This window comes from Puma concolor, chromosome A1 (assembly GCF_028749965.1).
Source record: "Puma concolor isolate L17-30 chromosome A1, mPumCon1.1.hap2, whole genome shotgun sequence".
In the NCBI taxonomy this organism is placed as follows: domain Eukaryota; kingdom Metazoa; phylum Chordata; class Mammalia; order Carnivora; family Felidae; genus Puma; species Puma concolor.
In genome coordinates this window covers 69,413,479-69,426,025 of record NC_141667.1, presented here as the reverse complement: position 1 = coordinate 69,426,025, position 12,547 = coordinate 69,413,479, and the positions used below count along the sequence as shown (strand labels likewise).

The window sequence follows — 12,547 nt, the reverse complement described above, 5'->3', positions numbered from 1 at the left end:
TTCTTTAAGATCCTTTTGTAAGGTAATTCTGTCCCTTTGGAGATTGAACAGTTAGATGCTGTCTGCATTTGCTCAGAATATAATCAGAAATTACTTACTGTTAACCTGTATATGCAAGTCTCTGTGCTTGAAAATCTGATCCCTTAAAGTTTTGTTAATGTTTGCTCAAAAAAAATTATAATATACCTGGGGCTTTTCATTTTGTGGGATTAGCAGAAGACAGTGTGGTAGTTAGGTCTGAGATTAAACCTGTACACTTATGCTTTATGAACTAAGGTGGCAGTGTAAAATACACTGTGTATGTGGAAACCACCTTTCTTTAATTTGATGCTTTTACATAACGGAGAGCCAATCCACCCACACATAACAGCTGTGGAAGTCAAGTTGCACAGTGAATTCGACAAAATATAGTATCAAGTAACATAAATTTGCTCAAGCATTAGATTCTCTTTTTAACAGATTCTAAATGTGTTAGGAAGTTTCACTCCTCGTATAACTTTTTTTTTTTTTTTTTTAGTTTTTTTTCAACATTTATTTATTTTTGCGACAGAGAGAGACAGAGCATGAACGGGGGAGGGGCAGAGAGAGAGGGAGACACAGAATCGGAAACAGGCTCCAGGCTCTGAGCCATCAGCCCAGAGCCTGACGCGGGGCTCGAACTCCCGGACCGCGAGATCGTGACCTGGCTGAAGTTGGACGCTTAACCGACTGCGCCACCCAGGCGCCCCCACGTCTTCAGAATTTGTCCCCAAGTCAGTCTACCAAAGTGGCTTTCCAGAAAAAGAGAGCATTTCCTCTAGTATTTTCCCTATTGTTGAAACTCTTTCTCTAGTTAATTGGTCTATTTAGGGTTCTAGGTCTTTCTCATTAAGGGAGATTATTTTCACATATTAACGTATTTGACAAAGCTCTTTGTTAGTGATGGCTTTCTTGTGTTGATTTGTAGAAATAAAACATGAATATTTTCTTCATCTTTCATACCTTGTTCTTTTAGCAAAAATATATTTTGCGAGTTATGTCCTTTTTTGGTATTTGTTAAAATACTTTAACATTCTAATTCATTTTATAGCCTTATAGACAGCTTTCTGTTGGACTCTGCTCCTCTCAATGTTACTATGTCCCCTACTGGAGACTTTCTGGCTACTTCCCACGTAGACCACCTTGGAATTTATCTTTGGTAAGTTCTTATATACATTTCTGTTCTGGGTAGGGAAGAGGATGATGATATTGTCAGAAAATCATAGTTGCTAATATTGCCATTTAGGTTTTTGTTTTTGCTTTTGTTTTAATTTATAAAATGGAAATTTCACATAAACAATTCACCATGAGTATATTTAACATCTACTTGATAATTTAGATAGCTTTGCTTCAGTGTGTATTCTAAACCACAGGACTGATTTTTAGTTATATTTGGTTTTTATTTGCAGAAAGGATAAGTGAATTTTAAAATTTAAAAGGCCTGGTCTGGCCTTCCTGCCACAGCCCTATTACCACTTTAGCCAACTTCTCAACTCAGCGTACTTTATCTGCAAAATAAGGCATAAGTATGGGCAAAATGCTTTCTAAGATTCATTCTAGTTACATAACTCTTCATAACCATGAAATGGTATTTATGATGATCTTCCAACTCCATTATGATGAACATGTAAGAGTTCAAAATAAAGGTCCATCATTTGAGTCTAGAAAAGTTTTATCTGCTTCCTGAATTTAGTTGTATAATTCCTTTAACTCTTACTATTAAGGAAGAGAAAAAAATTGATCCCTTTTCTAATTATAAAATTTTATAACTGGATTTTTAGGATATGAAAATAAATTCAATATATAATAGAAATAGACTCTGGCCACCTTAACATGCAAATTGGAATATCTCCTGGAATCTAAGAAGCTTGAATAATCAAGACAAGAAAATAGTAGAATACCTATTGGACATCAGCAGGAGTATATAGTGTCACGCTTAATATAACTCAGAACCTGATACTCTCAATTATTATTATTATTTTTTATTATTTATTTTTGAGAGAGAGACGGAGGGGCAGAGAGAGAAGGAGACACAAAATCCAAAGCAGGCTTCAGGGTCCAAGCTGTCAACACAGAGCCCTATGCGAGGCCTGAACCCACGGACTGTGAGCTGAAGTCAGACACTTAACCAACTGAGCTACCCAGGTGCCCCTAATAGTCCCAATTATTATATTACATTCCAGATTTATAATGTATGGGGAAGAGAATCTGATTAGCCCTTTGGGGGAGGTATCTTGGATTAGTCATCCAAGGCTATGGTGCAGGGTCAAGTAGCAGAACCATGATCACTTTAGAGGACCGTTCTACAGAAGGGAAAGACCATGACTGTTACAGCATATTTGCTGTCTGACTTAACTGAGTCCATCTTTCCTTTAGTTATGATTTCCCGAAATGGAGGTGCCTGGGTGGCTCAGTCAGTTAAGAGTCCAACTTCAGCTCAGGTCATGCTTTCATGGTCCGTGACTTCGAACCCCACATTGGGCTCTGTGCAGACAGCTAGGAGCCTGGAGCCTGCTTTGGATTCTGTGTCTCCCCTTCTCTCTCTCTGCCCCTCTCCCACTCATGCTCTGTCTCTCAAAAGAAATAAATGTTAACAAATTAAAAAAAAAAAAAAGACTTTCTTAAAAAAAAAAAATGATTTCCCTAAATGAAGGTTGCCATTTGTCAAAACAATTTAAATGTTTGGAGGTTATGTTATCTTATGCAAGTATTCATTACTGATCTCTCAAATACTTTTCGTACTATATTAAAATAAAGACTCCATGGGGTGGCTCAGTCAGTTGAGTGTCTGACTCTTGATTTCAGCTCAGATCGTGATCTCATGGTTTATGGGATCAAGCCCTGCACCACTCTGTGCTATCAGCACAGAGCCTGTTTGGGATTCTCTTTCTCTCCTTCTCTCTCCACCCCATCCCCACATTCACTCTCTCTCTCGCTCTCTCTCTGTCTCTCTCTCTCAAATAAATAAAAACTGTAAAAAAATAAAGATTCCATTAATAAATAAAGTTTATGCACAGCTCTCTAGCGATGACATTTATGACCTCAATCAAGGCATTTTCAAATTAATACTATTGGAGATTTTTTTTCTACTTATAAGTGATTGGAACCAAGCTGAATTCAAGATTGCAGAGATTATTAATGACCAGTAATTGAAGTTTTTCTGGAAAAACTTAAAAGTCTTAACATATTGTTTATATTTTTATTTCTCAGGTCCAATGTTTCACTGTATTCAGTTGTTTCACTACGCCCACTTCCCACAGATTATGTTCCTTCAGTAGTGATGCTTCCTGGTACTTGTCAAACCCAAGGTAATCACAACATAGTAAAATAATTTTTGAAATGTAATCTCACAAACCTAACATGGGGGATATTACTACTGAAGGCAAAGTTTAATGCATTGAATCAAAGTATTTTCCAACTGATAGGAAATATTTTTAAAGACATCATGAATTAATGCAAAAATATAATTTGTGGTATTGATAAGATATTAATAGTATACCAGTGGAGAAATGTTTTGTTTCTGGTGATGGGAATCGTAGATAATATGACAAGATGAGGAAGTAAAAGTAAATAGAGTTTTTAAGGCTATATTGAGTATGCATGTTATGAAATACAAATGGATTTGGAATAAATTAAGTTGCTTTTATATGATAAAAATCTTATTCTGCATTAATATGTTTCACCTGAAATTTTTTTGTTTTAAGATGTGGAATTATCAGAAGAAACCATAGAACCAAGTGATGAAATGATAGAGTATGATTCCCCAGAACAGTTGAATGAGCACTTGGTGACTCTGTCACTCCTCCCTGAATCACGGTGGAAAAACCTTCTTAATCTTGATGTTATTAAGGTAATGCTGTAGTACACTTAATACTGGTTCCTAAAGACACATTCCAGAATCATTTTCTTTAGTAGAGATAGCTTTTTCTACTTGGAGGGTTTCAGGAGGAGCAGTTAATGCCTAAGGTAGTAGAGCATACCATTTAGTTGAATGCTGTTGGATCCAGTGATTATCACAAGATTCTTTCTCTATTGAAATTGACTTTCAGAGCACTGAGCAGACCTTTTGATATAGCAGAAGTACAGCCTGCAACTACAGAGCCATTAGAAGTTGGATGTTTTAAATCTAACCTAATCAACTACTTTTTTTAACTTCTAAATGAGAAAAAAAATTGCTATCATGATGTGTGATATTTCTGTTGCTAGGCATTTGAGTACTAGAAGACTTTCTCTGGTCTTTTAATTAAGCTTCAGCTTCCCTTTGCCATTCTATACCTTACTCTGTCAACTCCAAGAAGACCTTCACAGTTTGCTGTGTTAAGTGCAGGCACATAAATTAATATGAACTAAGTACTGGATAATATCCCAAGGACAGCAGCAGTGAAAAAAAACCCAACAAACCTAGCTCCTTTGTCCTTGAGAAATTTATAATTTTATATGAAAAATGGATGATTATGGCATAAATTAGTGTTTTTCAAAGCATATTTCCTGGCCCCCATTTGTGAGTAGCAAAAATAATTAAAAGGAATAGACTAGAGTAGAAAACTTCAAAGGTTATCATCTGATAATAAGGGTAAGTGTTTATGAACGTCTTACATGTCTTATGAGCATTAGAAAGTGTAAGAACACTTACATAGATAACTATGACAAGGTATGGTAAGTATTTTTGTAACTGATTACTTAGCACCAGAAAAGACATGTGTATCTTGGGTAAGAAAAGAGTTTTCATGTGTTAGTTTTCCTCACAGAAGGTATGTTATGTAGGAACATAGTTGTGAAAAATCTCTATGATGTTATCCAGTGTGTCAGCTATAAAGGCAGTACTTTATGGAATAGCTTTAAAAGCAATGCATTAAAAAGGACAAGTAGGTTAGTGTGAAGGGTGCAGTCAGAATAATGCCCAATTAATTGAACTAAGGTTTTGGACTACTCTGTTGCTTGCTTAGATACAGTTTTGTTTTAGAAACCAAGTGAATAATCTTTATGGTAGAAATATGCTAACATCTCCAATATTTTTATTTTTTTACTGAATGAAAGAAATTAGAATTTTGTCTTATGGGTAACTTTTCTCCTTTTGGTTTTCCTTATGAGACTATTTCTAGTGCTCCCTGTGGAGCACTTGCAAAAGGATTTTTGTTCTTATTTACAGCTCAGTGACTCTCTCCCTTCCACCTCAAGAACAGCAAGTTACAAGGGTAACTGACTCTTACTAGAGTCTCCACCATCCCCAAGAAGGGCTGTGCATATGCTACAGTTGGCACTCCCTTGTCCTGTTTTCATGTCGTAACTTTCTTTTTTGCTCTGCCTCCACAAGGCCACAAGTATCCTTGGTTTTCTTTCAAAAAACGAATCTCTCTAGGGTCACAGAGCTCCTAGAGAATGGAGGAATGATGTAAGGTAAAACTGTGAGACTTTTATTGGGCAGTTTACCACAGAAAGGCCCTTTCATCAGATGCTCCTGAGGTAGTGATGTGTAGCCTGTGGTCACCAAAACTAAGTTCTGTCAGTGGGAATTCCAATGGAGGTTTTCCTGATAGAATTTTACTAACACTTGTAATATTTTGTAAATGAGCACTATTGTTCTCTTGCTTCTTAAAGACTCAAAGTAAGGGAAAATCAGTAGAAATTTTAACAAACTAGAAGAATCAGGGCTATATTCTCACAAGAAAATTTTATCAAATTATTTCTAATGGCAAAGTCTACCTTTGGCTCCACATTTCTTCTGGAGAAAAAAAAAAAAAACTTGAGAAACTGTTGAGCGTTTATGTAACTTTTGCTTTCTAGCCCATTTTGCGAAAAAGGTTTTAGAAGTTCAGAATTATTTGATTGTTATTTCTTCACCTAAATATTCATGTAAATCATGTTGGAGGAAAAAGAGAGTTCATAGAGCTTCTCATGAACCGTGTCATTTTTCTTCTGCCTTACCAACAAAGGTACTGGAGGCCTGCCTTGAGACACCCAGTTTAAAGATATCTGTAATATTGGTCGGTTGGGATTTTATTTTGGCATTCAAATTTGAAAATGTTTTGTTCTTTTATTTTACTTTTTGCACTTTGTTTTAAAATTGTTTGGAATTAAACATTAGAAACTTTTGTCACAATAATTACTTCATAGTCTTTTCCCCTTTCTGATTTTCTTTTAATCAGAAAAAGAATAAACCAAAGGAACCACCCAAAGTACCCAAATCAGCACCATTTTTTATTCCAACAATTCCTGGCCTTGTACCCAGATATGCTGCACCTGAACAAAATAATGATCCCCATCAGGTAAAAACCAAATTGGAACATTCTAAGTATATGGGGTGTGTTTTGTGTTCTGCATTTGTAGTTCTTTGTCAAGACCTAATTTTACAAAGTACATTAATGATAGCTTTTAATTATAAGGTATAATTTTTTTTGTTGCATTTGCATTCTTGAAATAATGTGCATTTGTTTTTCTTTAAGTCTAAAGTGGTGAATCTTGGAATTTTGGCTCAAAAATCAGATTTCTGCTTGAAACTTGAAGAAGGACTGGTAAATAATAAATGTAAGTTAAATTGTGAAATCTTTTACCAAGTATCATCAACGTATTATACTTTGTGTGAAGAGAAATTGAATGAAATATTAGCAGATTTTTCAGTAGCTGAAAGAACATAGTAAAAACTTAAAAAAGATCAAAATTTTGATTTTCTTATGAAATAATGTTAGCTTTTGTATCGTTATATTTAAAAAAATTTTTTTTTCAACGTTTTTTATTTATTTTTGGGACAGAGGGAGACAGAGCATGAACGGGGGAGGGGCAGAGAGAGAGGGAGACACAGAATCGGAAACAGGCTCCAGGCTCTGAGCCATCAGCCCAGAGCCCGACGCGGGGCTCGAACCCACGGACCGCGAGATCGTGACCTGGCTGAAGTCGGACGCTTAACTGACTGCGCCACCCAGGCGCCCCAGTATCGTTATATTTTTAACAAGTGACACTGAACTTAGATGAATGTCAATATTATAATATTTTAAGAACCTCTCATACTTTCTGTATGGAAATTAGTGGGCTCCCCGCCCCCCCCGTCTCTTGCTTTTGTTTTTATTTACAAATACAGTTTGTAATATGGCAGAGACTTTTGTCTCCGTTGATTTTTAGATCTTCCCAAATTTTCCCATTAAAAAGTAATTTTAAAATTTATTTATTGTACTACTAGATTTAAATTTTGAAAGATACAGTTTGTAGCTAATAGTGATAAACAGTAAGAACTATAATTTTAAAAAAGATCTATAAGCGATAAACAGACAGTCACTCTCCTGTTTGATTTATCCTCTTGTTTTTTGGATCCAAATACTTTGTTTTTATACCAGTATCACTTGAATCCACATTGGTGAAAAGTCAAATAATGCTACTGATGGGCCATTGCAGATGACTGAAAAATAGCAGAATCATAAAAGGAGTAACTTGTTATATGGGGGTGCACAAGGAAGAAGATACTATCATTTAGTATCTACTGGAAGACAGAAAATAAAATTTATTAGACTTTTGTCACTGGCGTCGTTCCCTTTCTAAAAGCTAAAAGCATAATCATTGCCATTGTAATATCAAATGCTTGTTGTAAAAATAGTTGTAAGTATATAGAATATATATTCATAGGATGCATATAAAAATCAGTGCTGGGCATCTGGGTGGCTCAGTCAGTTAAGCATGTAATTCTTGATTTCGGCTCAGGTTGTGATCTCACGGTATGTGAGTTCAAACCCCATTCCTGGCTCTGCACTGACAGCGCAGAGCTTGCTTGAGATTCTGTCTTTCTCTGCCCCTCCCCTGCCTGTGTTCTCTCTGTATATCAAAATAAATAAATAAACATTTAAGAAAACAGCAACAAGAAACAAGAATCCTTAAATCTAGAGAAAAGGTATCAATTTGGGATGGGTAAGAATGAAGTGTAGAGTCTTTTCCCTTTTATATATTTCTGTATTGTTAGTGTTTCATAATGATCATATGGTACTTTAAAGTTTTTTGTAACAATAAAAGGAAAGAAAAATAAATTCCCCCACCTCATCCTGTTCTCAGTGCAACTACTGTTAATAATTTGGTATGTACCTTATACCTTTTTATATTTGGATTTGTCTTGATTGATATGTGACCATCTGATTGTTGTAAGACCATCTTGAAGTGTCTGTTGTTAGGTATTGATTAGATTTTCTTAAACAGCAGGGAAAAACAAACTTACTAAGATACAAAAAGTTTAGTGTTTTTAGTATTTTTATTGTACTAAACTGATTGCTCTCATCATTTGTACTAATTATTACTTAATTTGGGGTTCATTCTGTGATTTAACAGGAAAAAATAAAGCCACAGGAAGAATTTCCTGTGTAATTTAAATATATGTAGCTCGGGTATGAAATGAAGCTATAGTTTCCTAAGTGAAGTTATTATAAGTAGTAATGAGATTCTTTTTAAAACTTAATGCAGATGAAGCTGCTCTTAACCTTCTGAAAGAATTAGGCCCATCAGGAATTGAAACAGAGCTGCGCAGCTTGTCTCCTGACTGCGGTGGGTCTATAGAAGTGATGCAGAGCTTCTTAAAAATGATCGGGATGATGTTGGACAGGAAGCGTGATTTTGACTTAGCCCAGGCATATCTTGCATTGTTTCTAAAGGTAAGTCTGATGTAAGACAGTACTTCTCAGCTTGCCTTCCTCTAGGGTAGTACTGTCTGATAGAATTTTCTGCAAGGATGATGGTGTTTTATTCTGCATTGTCCAGCATGGCAGCCACTTGGAGCTTTTGGCTATTGAGCACTTGAAATGTGGCTAATGAAACTAAGATACCAGATTTCTTATTTTATAGAGATTTAATTAATTTAAGTTTAAATAGCTGTGTGTACTATTGGACAGCTGGACAGCATAATTTTGTAGTCTTTTCTTTTACTTAGCACAATTTTGACTCATCCACCTAACTTTTCTGTGTCCTCCATTTGATTCAGTATATTGAAATGTTAACTTTTTCAAGTCATCACATTTTGGCAGTTTTTCTATGATCATAAAGAGAAAGTTAGGTTTTGTGTTGATTTTTTTTGTTTGTTTGCTTTTGTTTTTTCTGCTGCTGAAGTCAAAATACTTCTATCCTGGTTGAAGGAGTTTCAAGTAATTTGGCAAGAACAGTTGTTTTTATGACTAACATAATGGAAAATTCCTGTTTATTGCAGTAGCATGTTTGTATTGAAGGAAGTAGATGATACTGACTTGTGTTAACAGATAATGATACTTCATCTTTCCTATTTGTATCTAAAATGAGTTTACACTTGATCTAATTATGTGCAACTTAAAGTAGACATTTAGATGGTAGAATATAGGATGAAAAAAATAGAATGCCACAAATTTTTTCTCTTTTTCCAAAATTATCAAGTATAGTTTCTGAATATAAATGTACATAAATCTTTAGAAGATAAAGCAAAGGGCCCTCAATCATTCATTACCAGTAGGTTCCAATGAAAAGAGAAACCTTAAAGAAGCACAGAAATACAGAGTTAGTGTTAGAACTAGGATCTTGTTTCTGCATCCATATTAGGACTTTCCTTAGGTAGAGGAGAGTGATGACAGCTTCAGTTCTACTAAGGGAGAGACAATACCATAAAGGAACTCATAATAAAAGTTCGATAGAAGAGAGGGAAATGGAAATTGGTAATAAACCAGCATCTAAGGAAAAAATAGAATAGTATCTTCTGCTGTTCCTTGGTAAGAAGGTTAAATCTAGAATAAACAAAATTTTAATTTTCTTAAATGTTACAATATTTTTCTTTCAGTTACATCTTAAATTGCTTCCTTCAGAACCAGTACTTCTAGAAGAATTGACAAAGTTGTCATCACAAGTGGAAGAAAACTGGATCCATTTACAGTCACTCTTCAATCAAAGCATGTGTATTTTAAATTATATAAAAAGTGCTTTGTTATAAAAACAAATTTAAATTACCAAATAAATCAAAGACTTTTGTATTAAATGGGTTCCATTTAAGTCATACCTTATTTTCCAAGTTTCATATGAAAAGAAATGCCAGTGCTACTAACTAGTCAGTCATTCTTCACTTTAAATGCTAAATATTATCTTGAAGTAAAATTTTACCTGTCATTTGTTTTAAAGACTTATAGAATCTACTCAATGACTTATTTTCCAAGTCTCTTCACATCAGTTACCTTGTATATGACTTTTTTGAATTGTCATCATCAGCTCCTATTTTTTAAATATCTATAATGTAAGAGATGCTAGGTATTTCATGTAAAAAAAGTGCTGAATTGAAAATAAACTGATATATAATATAGTATAAAAGTGCCTTTATGATTTGAAGGAAAAAGGCATGTTTCCTTCCTTGGTGGCCTTTGATGAAAACATGGATCATTGACTCTTAGAGCTTAGTTAGATCATTGACTCAGACATTAGTGCAGCCCACCTGTAATGCAGAAAAAGAAGCTGCTAAGGTCATCTTGGGATCTCAGTGACAGATCCAGATTTTCTAACACTGCCCAGTGCCCTCTCCATTAGAGCCTTTCTAAAGGAACTTGTTCTTTTATAAGTAAGGTGAGAGGTACTTTCACAAGGCAAATTGCTATAGGAGACAGTTGAATTAGATACCTAAGATAGGGGAGGGAAATTCTGGGCTCCATTGAAGATATCCTTCAAAAATGTTTTTTCCTTAAAGATGACCTTTTTATTTGGGAAAAAACTACTGACTATGTACTTTTCTCTCCTAACCATTTCAAAACCAGATAGCTCTGGAAGTTTCTCTCATCATTGTTTTCTTTTCATGATTTAAGACTTGAGCGAAACGTGAATTAACAAGAAGCAGTTCCTCCTCCTTGAAAAGTGCTGGAGGTCATCATGAAAGTTGCTTTGCCTCCTGTTTGTGTCTGCTTTCCCTACTACCAAAAAAAGTCTTTTAGGATGGAGCTAAGGTCACAAATGAGTGAATGAACTTTTCAGTCTTCGTATCCGTTAACTGAAGCCCCATCAGTATGAGAAGTTGATAGAGGACTTGATAGTGGGATTGTGCTATCACAAATGCAAATACTTTCCCAAATAGCAGAAAAAAGCAGAGGACAGTTGCCACTTACATGGTAGATCTTCGAGATACAATGTGATATGACTGCTTTGGTGTTCTTTTTGTCCTTGTAGAGGTGTGAAAAACTATATTACTACAGGCAATTTGTTTAAGAATTGGAAGCCATATTGATAATGTAATATTTGTAAAGTTTAATCTACTTAAAAAATATAAAGCAATTCCTAAAAGCACAGTTCTCTGAAAACAATTTTTAGTCTATACATTCAAAAGTAGTAGTATTCATAAAATGCAGCTGGTTGTATTTGAATACCAATATTCTCATTAGAAAAGGTTTTACAGAATAATCTCTTGAAAGAATAGTCCTCACAAGATGATCAGTGATAACTTTAAATATCAAAGCATTTTTGTTTATAAGCTTAATAAAACTAGTGACTGAAATGTTAATAATGACTTAAGTCTAAAAACTATTTCCCTCTGCCCCAAATACTATATTCTAAAGATTTGGCAAAATGTCAATATATAACCTTGTACCACGTGAATTTTATAAGTGACTAAAAAACAAAATAATAAGAGCTTAAGTTGATACTGTATTGCTTTTATAAATCTTGAACTGAACTTTTTTCTCTCTTTCAAATGAGAATATAGGAGTTGAGTGTATCATTTCTATCAGAGGTATCTTTAGATAGTATTAACATCATTTTGGCAGGTAATCTTCCAGAATCTTTCCTGTATGTTCACATCAAGTAGGAAGGGAGAAAGAAACACAGAGAATAATTTTGAGTGTATATTTTTTCTTAAAATGTATTGGTTTGTGCATACTGCTTTTCTTTACATTTCATATTACAAATGTGGCATATGACTGCATTTTACTTGTAAAATACATCAGAGAAAAGTCTATTTTTGACAATCACCTTCAATCCCAATACCCTCCCTGTTAAGCACCGATTGTTAACTTTCTACCTAGACCTTTTTCCATGAATGTATATACTATATATACATGCTATATGTAAGCACAGGAAATGAAGTGTATAGTTTCAATTTTTACCTAAATATATGCATATCATTCTACAACTTTTCTACTTGGCTTATTTCAGTATAATCACACCTAATTTCTTTACTTTTATTTAAAAAAAAAGAAAGATTGTTCCACAATTATTTAGTCTAAAATGGACACTTAAGGGAGTTTTGTTTTGTTTTGTTTTTTCCTGATTACAAAACAATGCTAAAGGAACATCATCCTGTATTACACTGTGCATAAAAGGATTTCTCTGTAGTATATGCTTAGGCTTTGAATTGTTGGACCCAAGTCAGGCAGTTTTAAAGGGATATTTCAAGAGATACTTCAGTTGGCTTCCAAAATGGCTGTTATCAATTTGCAGTTTCCTAGGACACTTGATATTAGATTTTTTTTTTAATGAGTAAAAACTTGTTTTTTTATTGTTTTAATTCAAAACTCTGACGGTAGTAAGGATGGGCATCTTTTCATGTTTATTTTAGACCATTTTTATA

At 34.4% G+C, this 12,547-nt stretch overlaps 1 protein-coding gene across 2 annotated transcripts in view; it reads left to right on the top strand.

Annotated features, from left to right (window-relative positions):
* Window positions 1–9,982, top strand: part of WDR36 (WD repeat domain 36) — a 39,884-nt gene extending 29,902 nt beyond the window's left edge. For both annotated transcript variants that reach the window (XM_025923827.2, XM_086684771.1), the window contains exons 17-23: window positions 1,070–1,177; window positions 3,229–3,326; window positions 3,723–3,868; window positions 6,165–6,284; window positions 6,462–6,543; window positions 8,455–8,642; window positions 9,788–9,982. In XM_025923827.2, the coding sequence (XP_025779612.2) occupies window positions 1,070–1,177; window positions 3,229–3,326; window positions 3,723–3,868; window positions 6,165–6,284; window positions 6,462–6,543; window positions 8,455–8,642; window positions 9,788–9,937 (892 nt within the window). In that variant the 3' untranslated portion in view covers window positions 9,938–9,982. The remainder of the gene's footprint in view (window positions 1–1,069; window positions 1,178–3,228; window positions 3,327–3,722; window positions 3,869–6,164; window positions 6,285–6,461; window positions 6,544–8,454; window positions 8,643–9,787) is intronic.
* The last annotated feature ends 2,565 nt before the right edge of the window (window positions 9,983–12,547 follow it).